The 17500-nt window shown below is 41.4% G+C and overlaps 1 protein-coding gene across 5 annotated transcripts in view; it reads left to right on the top strand.

Annotated features, from left to right (window-relative positions):
- The window catches only part of LOC115020155 (attractin-like protein 1), a 229627-nt gene that overhangs the window by 138575 nt on the left and 73552 nt on the right, over positions 1-17500 (top strand). For all 5 annotated transcript variants that reach the window (XM_029450077.1, XM_029450076.1, XM_029450080.1 and 2 more), the window contains 2 exons: positions 4988-5049; positions 11319-11397. In XM_029450077.1, the coding sequence (XP_029305937.1) occupies positions 4988-5049; positions 11319-11397 (141 nt within the window). The remainder of the gene's footprint in view (positions 1-4987; positions 5050-11318; positions 11398-17500) is intronic.

The following is a 17500-nucleotide window of genomic DNA, read 5'->3' as shown; positions in this document are numbered from 1 at the left end:
GGTTGTGTGTTTTAGGTTGTGTGTTTCAGGTTGTGTGTTTCAGGTTGTGTGTTTCAGGTTGTGTGTTTTAGGTTGTGTGTTTCAGGTTGTGTGTTTCAGGTTGTGTTTTTTAGGTTGTGTGTTTCAGGTTGTGTGTTTCAGGTTGTGTGTTTTAGGTTGTGTGTTTTAGGTTGTGTGTTTCAGGTTGTGTGTTTTAGGTTGTGTGTTTCAGGTTGTGTGTTTTAGGTTGTGTGTTTCAGGTTGTGTGTTTCAGGTTGTGTGTTTCAGGTTGTGTGTTTCAGGTTGTGTTTTTTAGGTTGTGTGTTTCAGGTTGTGTGTTTCAGGTTGTGTGTTTTAGGTTGTGTGTTTCAGGTTGTGTGTTTCAGGTTGTGTGTTTTAGGTTGTGTGTTTCAGGTTGTGTGTTTTAGGTTGTGTGTTTCAGGTTGTGTGTTTCAGGTTGTGTGTTTCAGGTTGTGTGTTTCAGGTTGCAAACGCGAAGCAAACATTTTGGCGCAGATACACACAAAGTCAATACAAAGAATATACGTTTGCTGTCACACGAAAGTCTCAGCGTTAAGATTCTCCTCCTGTCGTCACTGACGAGCTCTACGATAGTATCCTACCTCATATTTATACAGAAACAGAAATCAGCGTGTATAAATCATATATTGTATATATATTTGATCAGAGGCTAAATAAATATGTGCAGATCTTTGGGTTCTGATCTGACCAGGTGTTTGGAAAATGAGGAACTTTAATGCTCAATTAAATATTTATTCTTTATGAAAACACATCATAAAATGCATATGTAATGCCGTAACAACAATTTACAATGTTAATAGTTTGTATTTCTTTTTTAAACCCCTTTTAAAATCCTCAACTCTTAATGTTATGTTACTTCCTGATGAAGCTCTAACAAACGCACACATGTGGCAGAGCTGCGCTCATTTACATACATGTAGGTGGCAACTGCCTCACTTTGGTCATTAGGTGCTCATGTATATGCAAACGCTGAGGAAGAGTGCGTGGTTTCCCTGGAACACGTATCGTGCGTTAACACGTGCGTCCTAACATGAATATATATACTTATGCTGTAGGGTTCATACATGACACTGAGAGTCACTGCATCTTTGTACACGTTGCCGTGAAGGACTTTAAGTTTAACACAAAGTCACAATAAGAATTATGACGAGTCATCTGAACACATCTTTGATCCCCTCGTGTTTCATTAAAGAGAAGTAACTCATGCGATTGTCATTTAGTGTTTGAGAGGGGAAAGAAGTGACGACTAAAGTGAGCGAATTAAATACATTGATCATAAAAATGTGTAAGTAGAAGGAATCATTTCTAATTGAAGCCTGGTGGACTTTGAACTGACTGCAAAGTCTTCTTCCAGAGGTGTACTGTTAATATTGTTCCACTATACTTCAGCTGTGAGCGAGTCTCAGTGATGAACTGCTTCTCCAGGCTCGTCTTCTGCCGTGTACGGTGCATGTGAGCAGCCCTGATGAGGATGAGGAGAGAAACTCACTGATTATCTGTACCCACCATCGTCCTCCCCCAGCCTCTCTTCTCCTCTTCTCATTTCTTTGTGTTGCTCTCCTTCCTCTCTCTCTCTTCCTTTATTGATTAGCCAAACACTTTCTTTCATTCCAGATTTTAACAAGCAGCCCAGTGCTCCAGGTTAGGGAAATAAAAGGCAGCCCATTGCTGTCACAGCTCCTGGGCTTGTACCCAGAGGGCCGCCTGGAGGCCCTCAGTAGTGACTGAACTGTCCTTGGAGTCCTCTTTACGTCTTCCCTGTTCCTCTCGTCCTCTTGTCTCAGTCCCTTTCTGCTGCTCTCTCCCCAACAGAGATCCCCCTGCCTGACCCCTGTTCTCAGAGCCATTATATTCTATAGAAAAGAAACATGGCTGCTGTGTTTGTACCATCATGTGAACACGTCACTGGTTATTTGTGAGACAGAGGATTCATCTCAAGATGTAGAGTCATTATAGAGGACCACAGAGCAACACGTAGCTCCATCCGTTCATACAGGAGTCGGTGCGTCCACAATGTTCTTCAGACCCTTTGAGCTCCTCATGAAGTAATGTCCTGTTTCTATTTGATATAAATCCCCTTTGTTAAGAGACAGAATTTAGTTTGTTTTTATAAAACGTACAACAAGTTTAGCTTCTGGAATGAACGTAGAATTATTTTACCGCCTCTGAGGCGCCGCCTCACGAGGAAAACACGTTTTTTCTATTACATTAAGTTTTACGTGCGTGTGTGTGTGTGTGTGTGTGTGTGTGTGTGTGTGTGTGTGTGTGTGTGTGGCTCTGCAGTGATGTGGATCAAGAACAAGAAGAAGGGTGTGGTCTAAACAGCTTATTGATTATAGTTGTGTTTAACGACTGCAGTTGTAAATTTAAATGATGGCTAGTGTGTGTGTGTGTGTGTGTGTGTGTGTGTGTGTTTGTGTGTTTGTGTGTACATTCATTATAACTCCTCATATTGTCAGGAGGTAATGATGTAAGTTGCAGCATTGAAAGCCTGAATGCAAAGCCGGCTGTTCCTCCCTGATGCTCGTATTAATGCTTCGTCCCTCTGGACAGAAATCAGCTTTTCTGCAGGTTTTTCACCGTCAGGACATTTTACCTGCAGCACAAATGCCAGTAAACCTCTTAAGCCCATTCGGCCCCATGTCTTCCTCTCTTCCCCGCCCAGCTACTCTCAGAGGATTCACCAAAGACAGAAACACAGCTTTTCCGGCTATTAGGGCCGTTTAAAGCTGTCCCCGTGTCAAATGTAGTGTGATGCCGGTGATCAGTGTGTTTATACTTCACAGGGCTTGTGCTGATTATAAAACACATCAGTGTCCGCAGCTGTACCACTGTCACGTTGTGTTAAAGTTTCATGAAGGAAAATCCTTTGTATTTTCCTCAATGGAAGTGAAATGTAAAACTATTCACCTGCTGACTAAATGAAAGTGTGCAGCTCACTGAGACACATGTCCTGACGTCTAAAGTTAAATTGCTTCCTTATTGTTCGTAAAGTTTTAGATCCTGAGCGTAGTTTTGCACTAAAGACATTGACAGCCACACAATGCAGATCACTAAGTAATTAAAAGTCCCTTTTACTCGCTGGGTGGCTTCAGGTCGCCGGGAAACTTGTTGTAACATCGTGTTGTTGGGTGCGCTTGTTTCCGTTCCTTTTGCTTTTCGATATGCCACATAGGCTCGTCGCTGGCAGGCAGGAGGTTATGAGAGGATTAAGAGAGGTGTTGAGAGGCACTTAAAACACCATCAAGGTAGCGCAAGAGGAGAAGGCGGGACATCGTGAGGAAAGGAAGACTGTAGGTGTTTAATACAGTGTGTGTGACTCTGACACGAGGGTTTGGTCCACGTTAGATTATGATATTATCAGACGAGGCGTCAGGAGGCTGTGATCCCTCCGACAGAGTGAATGAAATAATCCTCTTAACGTGAGCGAGTTTAAACATGGACAACAATGGCTTTTCACTTCACACCTTTCATACCTGAGAGCTAAAAGTTTGCAGCTCGTCTCACACACACACACACACACACACACACACACACACACACACACACACACACACACACAGCTGTGGATGAAGACAGATTGCACAGTTATATTTTGAGGGATGAGGTGAGAGGTGATAAGGATGTGTGTGTGTGTGTGTGTGTGTGTGTGTGTGTGTGCTGATGAAACATGAGGAAATGTTTTAAACACTTCTGCTTTATGTTTTTCTTTTATGGTGCAACATTATGTATGATGTGCAGAATGTTAAGATACAAGGATATATTTATGAATGAAAAACACATGTTCCATGTAAAGGTCACTTCAGTCATGAAATGCACATGTTGCTGCTTCGCTCCCGTTGTATTTATTCATGCAGATAGTTGTAACTTCACCTGCTCAGGTGTTGAGATATCCTTCTCTGGGTCACATGGTCAGAATGAACTAAATTGTAATTTTTTAAAATCCTAAATCGCCGAGAAGAAACGTGAAAGATCCTAAACACGTCCTGCTGGAGACATGACTGTAACAACAGAGATCTTTAGAGCCGCGGGACGACATCACAATTGTATTCTTTTAGTTATTTTAGTAATAGTCCTGCTGGACGTTTGAGTGGATCAGATCTGAGGCTCGGGACGTTCGCGGGCCACACACTGCTGCAGCAGCACAGAACACATGATGGATGGTGCAGTCAGTGGGTTTAGTGGTGCTGTAACATCCAGCAGGTTTGTCGGGTTCAATTGAACAAAGTGCTGCAGAAAAGTGGCGAGCACAAAAGGCCAGAAGCCTTTTCTCACAGGCTAATCGTATAATAACACACACACACACACCGTATGGGTGGTGGTTGCCATTGTGTACGTGTCAAAGAGATAGAGAACATGTGGGAATGTTTCTGGCAGAAATCTAAATGTTGGCCTTGTTTAAGAGCTCCGAACGCTCAGAAACAAAAGGCTCGCCGGGTTTCGGAGTCTGTCGAGTCAGATTGGTTGTTTTGTGCATAAATATCTGAACTACAAATATAGAACTCAGACGTGTATTTGTTCATTCCAGAACTATTCATCGCCGTCGTCTCGTTGTTCTGTTTTAATCTTATTTGACCAGTTTGACCTTTTTATGTGTTGAAGTGGACATAAAGTTACTCATTTATTCTATTTAAAACAAAAGCATTGGTCATTTCTGTCACTCTGGTGTGTCTGCAAACACACACACACACACAGACACACACACACACACACACACACACACACAGATAATTGTGTGTTTGCTACTTTTGAAGACTTCATGTTAGAATCTGGGAAACTGTGTTTGTTTCAACTGATCATAATTATAATAATGTTTATACACATTACTGAAGAACAGTAAAATAAAATATCCATAAATGTTGGTAGTTTACGTTTTGTTGGTGTGATTTTATTTCTTTTCATTTGGACTACAGATTTTAAACGTTGAAGTATTTATTAACTGCATATCTTTTCCCTTTTCCAACAGATCGCCTTCTCTCAGCACAACAGCATCATGGACCTGGTGCAGTTCTTTGTCACCTTCTTCAGGTAAGTCTTTCCTCACATATTTACTCAATGTGTCATTTAGCAGAGGCCCTTCTCACAACTGGGCCGTCACCTGAACTCTCGGAGCTCCAGCAGGTGCGGCCGCCACAGGCAGGACACTTCACCTCCCACTCCCTGGCAATCTTCTACATCTGCTCAACAGCCACTCACAGAAGTGTGGGAGAGAGCAGCGATCCTCAATTGATTAAAAGCGCCTCAATTTACGCTCTAGAAAATGTCCAAACCAAATTGACAATCTCGCAGTGAGGTGTGATTTAAAGATGTAATCCAGGGGAAGTTTAGTTGTCTGGGAAGATCATCAGGTTTGGTCAGAAACTGAATCGCCACAAACACCTACAGACACACACACAAACTGAACGCTACTCAGAATCATGTTGCGAGTATAATTTAACTTTATAACTTTACCTTCGCTATGGTAATAGTTTTAGCAACAGATATGTTATGAGTAGATACTGCTGGCACTAAGTAAAGATACTTTGTGATTGGGAGGACCTCATGCTGTCGTCTGTCTGAAGCAGGATGTTGTTTATTAATAATCACTCTTAATGATGAGGTGTAAGGGAAATGCACATTCTTGAATTGTTAAGATGATCTCCATTCGTCCCTTAACAAACTCACCAGTCCATGTTTTTGGACGGTCGAGAGACATTTGTGTCACAGACCTGCAGAGGATCTAATGAGTGTTCTGGGGAAGAAGTCTGGAGAGAAGTCTGGAGAGAAGTCTGGAGTCTTCAGGCGAGAATCTGCCACTCAATTACAACACTGGACAAGTGTGTGTTATTCTGTGTGTGTATTCATCTGTGCCAGTGTGTATGTGCACCTTGTTTCCTGTGTGTGTGTGTGTGTGTGTGTGTGTGTGTGTGTGTGTGTGTGTGTGTGTGTGTGTGTGTGTGTGTGTGTGTCTGTGTGTGTGTGTGTGTGTGTCGCTGTGTAGCCATGTGAGGAAGTGAGCCATTTTTGTGCCCAGGGCCCGCTTCTGGACATCAGCGACCTTTAGGCCAGCATAGAGGGATGATGTCATCATCAGGGGACAGTGTCAAGTTTTGCCGGGAGAGTCCGTTGTTGTTTCTGCAGGTGTGTGTGTGTGTGTGTGTGTGTGTGTGTGTGTGTGTGTCACTGCTCTGTGTATGAGTTGCTTCCTCCTGCACTGCACCAGGACTCTGTGTGCAAAGGTTTTGACTTTCTTTCTATTTGTTGTTGCTTTATTTCCTGCCCTTGTTACATAATGTTCATGTTGCAAAGGTACTCAGGTCCTTTACTTGTATAGCAGAAGCACCAACACAATGGAAACACACGGAGGAGAATCAGGGCCAGGAGGAAGATTTTTATTTAGCATATTCTAAATGTTGTGAATACAATGTTTACTGTCAGTATTAGTGCCAGACATCAGAACACCCAGAGGAGGAAGAGTTCTTCTCCTTTTTTGCGTTTTGAGAATTAGGTCGAAAGTCTGAGAATAAAGTCGAAATGTGGAGGATAAACTTGACATTTCACAACATTTTGCAGCTTTAACTAAAAAGTATGCAAATATAAAAAGTAAAAAAACAATTAATTGTCAAATGTGAAAGTAAACTACAGCTTTTTAATGTAATTCAATGCATATGAATAGAAATGTATTTGTTTGTTCATGTGTATATAAGCTATAGGTTTGGTGCATGCTTGTGAGCGTGTGCGTGTGCGTGTGTGTGTGTGTGTGTGTGTGTGTGTGTGTGTGTGTGTGTACAATACTTAGATGTGTTTGGGTCTTTGTATTTCTTTTGGCTCCGCTGTGCTGATGCAGTCAGGAGCCAGAGTGCCAAAGAGCCTGAGTCATGACTCCCATTGTCTGTGTGTGTGTGTGTGTGTGTGTGTGTGGTAGCCTGTAGGCAGAAGGCACAGTGATGAGATGCAGTCTGGCACTGGCATGGAGAAGAAGAGGAAAGCTATGCAGCAAATATAAAAAGAAGTAAAGATTGAAAGGGGGGATTGGAGGTGTGTGTGTGTGTGTGTGTGTGTGTGTGTGTGTGTGTGTGTGTGTGTGTGTGTGTGTGTGTGTGTGTGTGTGTGTGTGTGTGTGTGTGTGTGTGTGTGTGTGTGTGTGTGTGTGTGTTTACCGACTGATGTCTATCATCAAGCAAATACGTTTGAAAGAAACACAACCTGGACAACCTAACATCAGGAAACATTTACATGGAACACTTGGCAGAAGGAAGATAAAAGCCTCAAATGTTGCTAAATTCAACAAAAAATCATTATTATTTAAGCACAATGCTGTAACTCTTGGTCTATATTGACTTTTAGCTGCTTAAAGTTTCTATGTCCTGTGTTTCTGGTTAGCTGTGTCTCCTTCCACACTTTAGAAACACTCCTCCCTCCTCCCTCCTCCTCATGTATTCTATCTCTACTCTAAATGAAGGAGAGAAAAAAGGAAAATGTCTATAATTAAACAGCATTTATGTCTCCACTCTCCACAGTCTCAAATGCTAATTGGTGACACTGCAGTTCAGCTTTGTCCAATTACTCCAAGCTCTCGCTCGCTTGATTAGCAATCAGCTTCTCTCTCGCTCATCTCTCTCTCTTTCCCAAAACAGCAGAGAAGCTACTCGGCTGTAAGTGGCTCATGAGACTCCCCGAGCTCGCCCACTTCATTTCAAAATGACCTCCCTATCAACGTCCACTTCCACGATTCAAGCTGTTCAAATATAGTTTATTTCTCTGCACATTCTTTAGCTTTATTTGCCTAAACATATAAAAACTAAGGAGGAGCAGATTTATGTGTGAACCCTGTTTTGCTTCAAGAGCAGCAGATCAGTGCATTGAAGGACTCGCTACTTCACACATCACAGTGTTTGTTTTAACATAACCATGACCATGACGTAAACGAGTTCACTCTGTGTGCAGATACCACACCTCTCAATCTGCTTTCCTTTATAGAAGCTTTATACGTTCTAACATTTAGACATGTTTTATATTTACTGCGAAGAAAACGCTGTCGTGGATATTTATGGCTCACAACATGGTGGTATGAAACAGAGAGGAATCAATAAATCACAGATATAGTTGACAATCATTATTTTGTTGTACAACAAACAATAATGAGAACACTACCTGCTTCCAAGCACAACCGCGTAGTGTCCCTCAGTCTTACAAACGTAGCTACGTCCCACATGGGACACAAACTCCGGTCTCCTGGGACAAGCTCCTGTGTTTTATACCCGTCGTAAATACTATGGCCACTAGAGGGCGCTGTTTAATGAGGCGTAATGGACTGTGGAAAAGTCCACAAAGTACTCGCTGCTGCTCCTTCAGCTTATTGCTTTGAGCACAATGTGGTAACTGAAGGCCACTCAGATGATCGTGTCAACATTTTTAATAACTCCTCTCTCGTCTGGACGAGGCTGGTTTGACAGAAAGAGGGCAATATTCAGAGAGACCGCAAGAAAATCAATGTCCCACCCATCCTCAGTGGAGTTCACACCCTGGATGACAATAACAGCAACAACATTTCACTGCCTTCACTGGTGGCCCTCATCTTCATCTTCATCATCATCATCATCATCTGTGATTTCACAATGTCCCAGATGTTCACAGAGTAAATGAAAAGTGTGCTGTGCATTGTAAGCACATCTGGCAGAGCATAACGTGTCAGAACGATATCATTTCTACAGATATTTCAGTGACTCTCAACCTCTTTGTCGATTTTAATATTTACATGTATTTCAGAGCAGGCAAAGTTTGCATCTGTTGCAGAGGGAAGTTAAGCGCTTTGACGATGTTAACTTGATTCAGGGCCTCTGAGTATGAAGCAGCCCTGTGCTGCAGGAAAGCAATGAGTTCATTAGGACCTTCAGATATGTAGAGGAGCCTTCTGGTTCACAGATGAACTTCTGCTCACTTAGTTCACATTTATATTTTTGCTGAGGTGAAAAACAGCATTCTGAAAAAGACACAGCTCCTCGGGCTGATCAACAGATACAAGTTTAAACATGTTAAACACATTCAAGGGAGAGAAGCTGCAGTTCTCTCTCTTGTCTCTGAGCTGATGTGCTGCTTGTGCAGATGGAAAGCTGTTTCCGATTGTGGCTCATGTTCAACGAATAGCTTATTGATTTTTCGCTCTGTCCGCCGGGGTTTAGATGTTTCATTGTGTTCTGTGTGTGTGTGTGTGTGTGTGTGTGTGTGTGTGTGTGTGTGTGTGTGTGTGTGTGTGTGTGTGTGTGTGTGTGTGTGTTGTTGCTTGTTTAAACCAAGCCGCCACACCACTTAAAAGAGCAGGAACACAATCATGTTCACACTCTCACATGGACCCAGACTCATTCCTCCCCACATTCCCTCGCTGTTTAATCAGTTTGAATGCTATTACCTGTGGCTGCACAGTCTTAAACTTAAACCTATCAGGAGGCTCAGTGGAGTGTTAACAGACCCACAGGACACTCCCCCCCTCCTCCACCTTCATCCTTCTCCCTAATGCCTCGGTAATAGCGACAATTAGCCACTCCGCTCCATTGGCTACATGGCTAAGCTCGGGCCCTGTGGCCCATTAACGGCGGAGCTGAGGTAATACAGACTGAACAGGGAATCTTGGGCCTGATTGGATTTGAGTCCGAGCCAGTGGAGAGTTTTCAGACGGTACATTGGGAGACGGTGTTTGTCTTTATTTTAATATTCAGTGTAGTGGGGGTCCAGGCTCAACTGCTGAACTCATGAAGATGAAGTGGGACAACAGCACACATTCTGAACAGTATTTATTATAACCTTACATTTTATTTATTTTGCACAAATACCATACAAGGTGCTTTACTAACAGACAACATGAGAACCATTGGAGAGACCAGTAAACAGCACAATTAGGAACATGTGACTGAATACAGGAACTATGTTTGTCCTGCTTCACGGCACGACATCGTTCGTCTCTGCCGTCCAAATGCATTTAAAATCACCACAATGTGGGAAAGTTTAAGGTTTAGGTTCCTGTTAATATGTTTAGAAGTACATTTGAATAAGGCTTTAAATGAGTTTAGCTCTATGAGTGATACAATCCTGAGCAAACCAAGGGGTTATAACTTGTAATTATTTACAGCAGATGTTTAAAGCTGTGACTTTAACTGTGCAGTAACAGTACTACATGCAAGGTATAACATGCAACACTTTACTAAAGAATGCATGGACATATTTACCTCGTCAAGACGTTTTTAAGTCATTTAAATGAAAACTCAGCAGTTGGAGTCTTGAATCGGATGGTTTTCATGTCCTGTCCTCATCACCAGAGGGGATTTCCTGCTTGTGATGTGTCTGAGTGCAGCTCAGAGGTCGGCTGTGGGCAGAGGAGGCGATGACTGCAGCCTCTTCTGCAGACTGCCTCTGAAAATGTCACGCTCATTACGGCACTAATACCCTTTACAATCATCTTCTCACAGAGACACAGGAGACACGTCGCACATGCACACACACTGACACACACACACACATATGGATGAAGAGGAGGATTGTTTCGGAGCTGCTGTCCTCAGCAGTTTCTCAGGGACTTCCTGTTGTTCAGTCTTTGGGTGCGCTTGTTTTGAGTTCTTGTCAGAAGTTCTGGTTGAGAGAGGATCTTTGTGTTTGGCCAGATAACTTTGCCCTCCAGACACTGAAGTGTGTGTGTGTGTGTGTGTGTGTGTGTACATGAGACCTTGTTCTTTGTTAGAGAGCATCATGTCGCTCGTTGACCTCTTGCTGCCCTTTGCTGTCCCACAACCCCCAGCTGCCTGTGGGCACCACACTTTTGTATCTCGCCACAAATCTTCTGAAACTTTCTTCTTAACTCTGACACTGGAGCTGAAGTAAAGTGTGAAGATCCCACTCTGTGATTGTATTGTGGTTGTGTGATTTATTTTTCTCTTCATGCACTTGAAGGTGTTTTTTAAGGACAAAGCGTTAAATACGTGATATTTAAATGATGTTATCTGCACATACTGCGCCCTGAGAGGAGATATATCATGTGGAGAGATTGGACAATAATTGGTTAAAGATGTACAGAAACATATTTTCAAAGGGAAACTACAAAGGAAAATATCTGCATGAAAACATGGTATTAACATTTCTGCTTTTTCTTTTTCTTTTGTTCCGTATAAACAGTAGTTGTTATGTGTTATTATTGGACTACGACTCAGATAAGTGCGTCTACAACATGGTAACAAGTGCAGGAGTCAAGTTTCTGTGGAGGAGATTAGTTGGTGATGTGCATGTTTATGTCATGAAGGATTCATTGACTTCTGATCTCCTCCCTCCAGCTGTTTCCTGTCTCTGCTGCTGGTCGCTGCTGTGGTTTGGAAAGTCAAACAGACCTGCTGGGCCTCCCGACGTAGAGAGGTAGGAAACATCGTCATCTCACGTATGGCTGTGTGTGTGTGTGTGTGTGTGTGTGTGTGTGTGTGTGTGTGTGTGTGTGTGTGTGTTCCTGTGTATTCGTTGCGCAGTGTATGCATACATTTGTTTACAGCACATGTTGAATAGTGTCAAGCTGTGCCTGCGCTTTACGCTGCTACATATAAGCTGTTAGATGCAGCTGCCACTTCGAAGATGAAAGTAAATATACACCGACACATCCCCCCCCCCCCCCCCCCTCACCCACAGTTGTGAAGGGTGGGTTAATGTCACCAGTCCTGAAAGAAAGAAAAAAGATCTCTCGGCTTAACGAGCGTCGCTGTGACGATAAACAAGGCCATCCCCCTTCATTAGTGCTCCTCATGAACCAATTAACTCAGACGAAGTGATGCTAAACGAAGTGGAATGGAGTGATATATCACTTAAAGCCTCAACAGATGCTGCATCATTTCATATTTACTCCTGACCCCTCCCACACACACACACACACACACACACACACACACACACACACACACACACACACACACTTGAACGTGTTTTGGATCTCTCCTCAGTAATAACCCACGGTTGCTTTCTCACTTGTTTTATGTTTTCATGCTTTTGTTTCCTGTGTGTTGCGTTGGAGTCATCAGGGAGGAATCAGTGTTGCTGATCAGCAGCGGAGATAATAGTCTGTTTTTATTGGTGTAATCCGCACACGCTCCACGGGGAACTATTGTGCTTAAATACTTGTTGGTTTCTGGTCCCCCTCCTGCCACTGCTGCTGTTCTGCCATCATGCAGAAAACGCTGCTGCTTTCATCTGCAAATTCAATATTTAAATGTTACTTTTATGTTCTTTCACAAAGAATTGGCTTCAATTAGGAGGATTTGTAAGATCACTGGGAGTTGTTGTACTCATTCACTTTACTTTGTACATTTTTGTTTCAGCTTTCATGCTGTAAATTCATTTCCTCCATATCTTCCATCAAAATAGATACATACGTTGATCATTTAAAGAAATTACACTTTCCCACACTTTTTAAATTGCAAGGTTTTGGCTTCAGATCAAATCTTACCTAATCAACGTATAAATCAGCCATTTATTTACCTTTTTTGCATTTACATCTCACAACGTTACTGTTGTCTCTGTCACGCCACTCTCCTTTGTCTCGTCTTTGGCAGCAGGAAGGTGTTAAATAGGCACCGTAACACCTGCACCAGATATTTCCCTGAGGAGTTGGAGAACAAAACAAAGCTGTAAGGGGATTGAATGTTGGACTTGGACAGAAAAAAAGTCAGTTTGACATGTTAAGAGGCAACATCAACCTCATCAGCTGACACAGCTTGTCGTGCTCTTCTCTAATGGCCGAAACAAACATGGACACTGGTTCAAACAAGAGAATACAAATGTAAATAATGATTTAAAGGTCAGATCCTTGTGTTTGCATCTGGACATTTTGGATTCACGCAGCTGTGCAGGTAATGTGTTGCATTGATACGTGAACTGTCATGTGTGTTTAGTCACCTGTAATCTGACTACAGGGTTCAACGTCAATGTGTTATCTTTTTCTTTCCTGGTCAAGCAAGAAGGTCAGAAATGTTTCCAAGTGTCAAAAGTGAATTTCCATGTTTCAGCCTCGCTCTTAAACTTGTGACAAACTACGTGATACACAGCTGGAGTTTCTCCCACATCCTCTAACGCAACGTTTAAACGCTTGCTTGCACGTTTTGTCTTTACCCGCGAGTCCCCGATCGGTACTTTGTACCCCGACTTGCTCGATCTGGCAAGTGAGTTGCTAGCCCTGACATAGCGTGTGGTTGCCCCAGGCCATCCTGATTGTTGAGCCTTGGACTATCACCGCTTGTTCAGCCTTGATCTCCCCGTGTGAGGAGCAGTGTACCGGCTCCTGGCAGGCCGGCCGACACTCAGCTACATTATTTATGAGAACCAGTATCATATCACAGCAGAGCCGCAGTGCTGCATTTACTGCACTGTTGGTTTATTTACCCAGAAATCCTACTGTTTCTCTGTCTCACACCGTGTCGTTCTCTCCCTCTGCCTTCCTGAGGGCTAGTTTGTTTGTATACTATCTCTGCCTTTTAAAAAACAGTAATAAATGGAAGCTTGTGCCTTCAAGGGAGAAATCATCACTGGAAACTTCACTTTCCTCCCATCGTCTTGTACAGTTAATATCCTATGTTCCTTTTCTTATCACATAATTAATTCATCTGGAATGGCACAAAGAAAGCAAAAGGAATGCCCTCAAAGTATGATCTCTCTCTTTAGGGCAGCTCCAGCAGATCGTACTGAGTAATGGTGCTCAGCCAAGCGTAGAGGGAGACCGTGACATTTCAGAAAATGTACTTCCTTCATTTTCTTTTCTACTCGGTTGTTACATTACAGGAAACTCTATCCAGATTTGTCCTTTTTAGATTTACTGTAAGTGAGTATGTTAATGAGCCAAGTGTCAGCGGAGAAGCCCTTTCACTATGACAGGAAGTGTTGTTCAAAATGTCAGATTTGGTTTAATGCCATGTCTTATATTGATCATTATATCCGTCCTTCGCCCCTCGTTGCTCGGGAATTAAAAACAGTTTTAGCTGTTGGTTGTGGAACGAGATGATTAAAATGTGGGAATAACAAACAAAATGCTCTCTCACCACATCAGGTGAAACTTTAACTAATCAACACTTGTCTATTGTTGGTTGATGCCTTTTATAATATAAAGCCAGTGAAGTGTGCAGTTCACTCAGACCTCTATGCATCACTGTATAGTTATGGTAGAAGATCTACAGTCAGACACACGTGCAGAGATAAATACTCTTTTATTTTCTGCTTCATTGCTATTTTGCAGCAGAAGTTTCTCACTTACCCTGCACCGCCGAGCGAGAAATGAACAATGCTAATCAATGGAGCTGAATGCTGTGCTGCTATCATCTCGTTGTGTTGATGTGTTTTTAGCTTACTAAAACATATGAAAAACAGTGAGCTAAAAAACATATCTCTTTACTTTAGCCTTTTAATAGTGATATTGTATATCTCTTTACTTTAGCCTTTTAATGGTGATATTTTATATCTCTTTATTTTAGCCTTTTAATGGTGATATTTTATATCTCTTTACTTTAGCCTTTTAATAGTGATATTGTATATCTCTTTACTTTAGCCTTTTAATAGTGATATTTTGTATCTCTTTACTTTAGCCTTTTAATGGTGATATTTTATATCTCTTCACTTTAGCCTTTTAATAGTGATATTTTGTATCTCTTTACTTTAGCCTTTTAATGGTGATATTTTATATCTCTTCACTTTAGCCTTTTAATAGTGATATTTTATATCTCTTTACTTTAGCCTTTTAATAGTGATATTTTATATCTCTTTACTTTAGCCTTTTAATGGTGATATTTTATATCTCTTCACTTTAGCCTTTTAATAGTGATATTTTGTATCTCTTTACTTTAGCCTTTTAATGGTGATATTTTATATCTCTTCACTTTAGCCTTTTAATAGTGATATTTTATATCTCTTTACTTTAGCCTTTTAATAGTGATATTTTATATCTCTTTACTTTAGCCTTTTAATAGTGATATTTTATATCTCTTTACTTTAGCCTTTTAATGGTGCCACTTTAAACTAATTTAAATTATTTCATACATTTTTGCTATACCTGGTTCAACATTGAATGTGTAAAGGTAACTGGGATAAATTTCAGAGTGTGTATTTTTGAAAAGCCTGAGATCAAATAGACCACGGGAACAAAAGGAAGTTTCTCTGATAAATGTGTATTGGAAAACGCTGGCTTTAACTGAAGGGAGTAAACCAGCTGAAGGGCCACAGGGGCCCATTGTTGATCTCATGCTTTCAAAATATGGCTCTGATAGTTTAAAACATTTACAAGAATGGTGATGAATGTGGTTTCAGGAGGCTCGTTAAGTACGGCACAGATACGGAAACTAGGCATGATCTCCAATGTTATTTATACTATTTTAATTCTGCTATTTTTATACTATTTTAATTCTGCTAATTTATTTGCTATTTTAATTTGGCTATTTGTATAATGGTACTTCAGAATCATTTACATCAACACTGTGATTATTGTTCTGTAAATGCTCTTATTCTGTCTAATCTTGTACTAATTGTTATGTTTTCGCTGTGAAGCACTTTGGGCTGCAATTCTTGTGTGAAAGGTGCTATACAAATAAAGCTTATTATTATTATTATTATTATTATTATTATTATTACATTAGTGCCGGCCTGATTAGTATGGAGACAGACTGCAGTTGTCAGGTGTCTGGAGAGCGATGGTCAATACAGTCGTTTTTCAAACAGCGAGTGTGTGTTTTTTTGTTCTGTTGCTCCGGCTGCACAATGTTATATATTGTAATATTTCTAGTTTCTGGTTCAGGTGGTTGATTAACACATATTTGTGTCATTAATGTCATGTTTAGTCGACACAGAAGCTGCATTAGCAAAGCTCGGTTGTTTTTCCAACCATTAATGAAAGATATGTTCATATTGGAATTAACAAAATAACAAAATGTTGACATAGAAATCCAGGGTTTTTGCAGAATCATCCAATAGTTACGTTGATTTCTGTAGATATTCCCTCATATTTACATACTTTAGAGACATCTGACTGGCAGGTGGTCTGCTCCACTGGCAACGTCTCGTAACACAAAGCTTCTGTCATCAGTTTATCCATTCTGTAAGGTTGTAACATTAGACAACAGAGAAGCTCTTTCCAGTGTTTCCGCTGTGTGAAGAATCCTCGTGCTCTCGCTGCTCTCCAGAGAGCTGGTCTACTAGGGAACCACAGCAGAAGGTGAAACTGGGATCGCTTCACTGTTAATTATGGATCACAACCACAAGTCTACAGAGAACGCTGGGTATTAATAGAACCACAGCTTTATGTTAATTGCCTTTTTCTCATACTTCTTTTTATAACCAACAATCATTTTTGGATAAGAGATCAAACAATCAAAAGCTACTTTGAAATTGTAATCTTGATGCGCAGAGACAGGCTGCGCATCTCGTCTCTGCTTCGTAATAGGGTTGCCCCTCTGAAGACTGTGTGTGTGTTGTGGGGTTGCATTTTGAATTACACCACAGCTAATATCGCCTCTCGACCCAATTAATAAGTCAAAAGACAAGTGAGAAGCTGCAAAGACAGCCAACCAGAAAGACGAGATTGACTCCCCGTTGACTTCCTCACATAAATGTTTCATCATTCTCTTCTCACTTACATTCTGCCATATCAAATAACTCATTATAACTCAAAACACAACTTTCTTTGGCATTTTCAGCAAAGCAGAGCTTTGTTTTATGAATCTGAATAATTGTGTAGACCTACAACCTTAAAGGTGCAGTCTGCAGTCTGCAGTAAACATTTAACATATAATTGACGCCTTCTTGTAGTTGCACTGTATGTGTTTTGACCTTATGGGCCACCATACACTACCCTTCCACTGAGTTGTGTGGGATTGAAGTCAGCTATCAAAAGAGCCTGTTTCACCTCTGACCTGAAATAACATGAATATCCAGTGTCACACACGTTTAAAAGTCAGAAAGACACAAAAGAAGACAAGAGGAATACAAAGATAAAATCTGGTGGATATTTTATAATTCATCATCTAAGAGCAACTCTTCTCTTTAAGCCACTGTCTCCCATGTTCTCTGTGTTAACGGCCTCGCAGATGATCAACATAAACACGTCCCGTCCATCTGTCTCTCCAGAAAACTTTCTCTCACTTCATTCGTCTGCTTGCTGGAGCATTTTCTTTACTCGCACCACAGACAGATGTTCCTTCGGTTCCTCGTCGATAAGTCGTCCTTAAGATTTCTCTTCTCGACGTCATCCTGGTGACGACTCCGACTCGCTCACTTCACACTGACGGTTTGCCTCCAGACCTCTTCACTGCTGTGACAGAAACTCCTCGCACATTATTTCTTCTCATATTCGATGTTTGTGCTTCTCTCGCACGAGGCAATTAACATATTGTGTCATTTTCCCCCAACACTCATTACAGAATTACATGTCGGAGATGCTCCGCTCTGCATTACAGGACGGTGAGAATTGGCAGTTTAATGAAGAGAGCTTGATTAAAAT

This window comes from Cottoperca gobio, chromosome 15 (genome assembly GCF_900634415.1).
Source record: "Cottoperca gobio chromosome 15, fCotGob3.1, whole genome shotgun sequence".
NCBI lineage: Eukaryota > Metazoa > Chordata > Actinopteri > Perciformes > Bovichtidae > Cottoperca > Cottoperca gobio.
The sequence above is the reverse complement of the archived record's forward strand: the minus strand, read 5'-3'. Positions and strand labels throughout refer to the sequence as shown.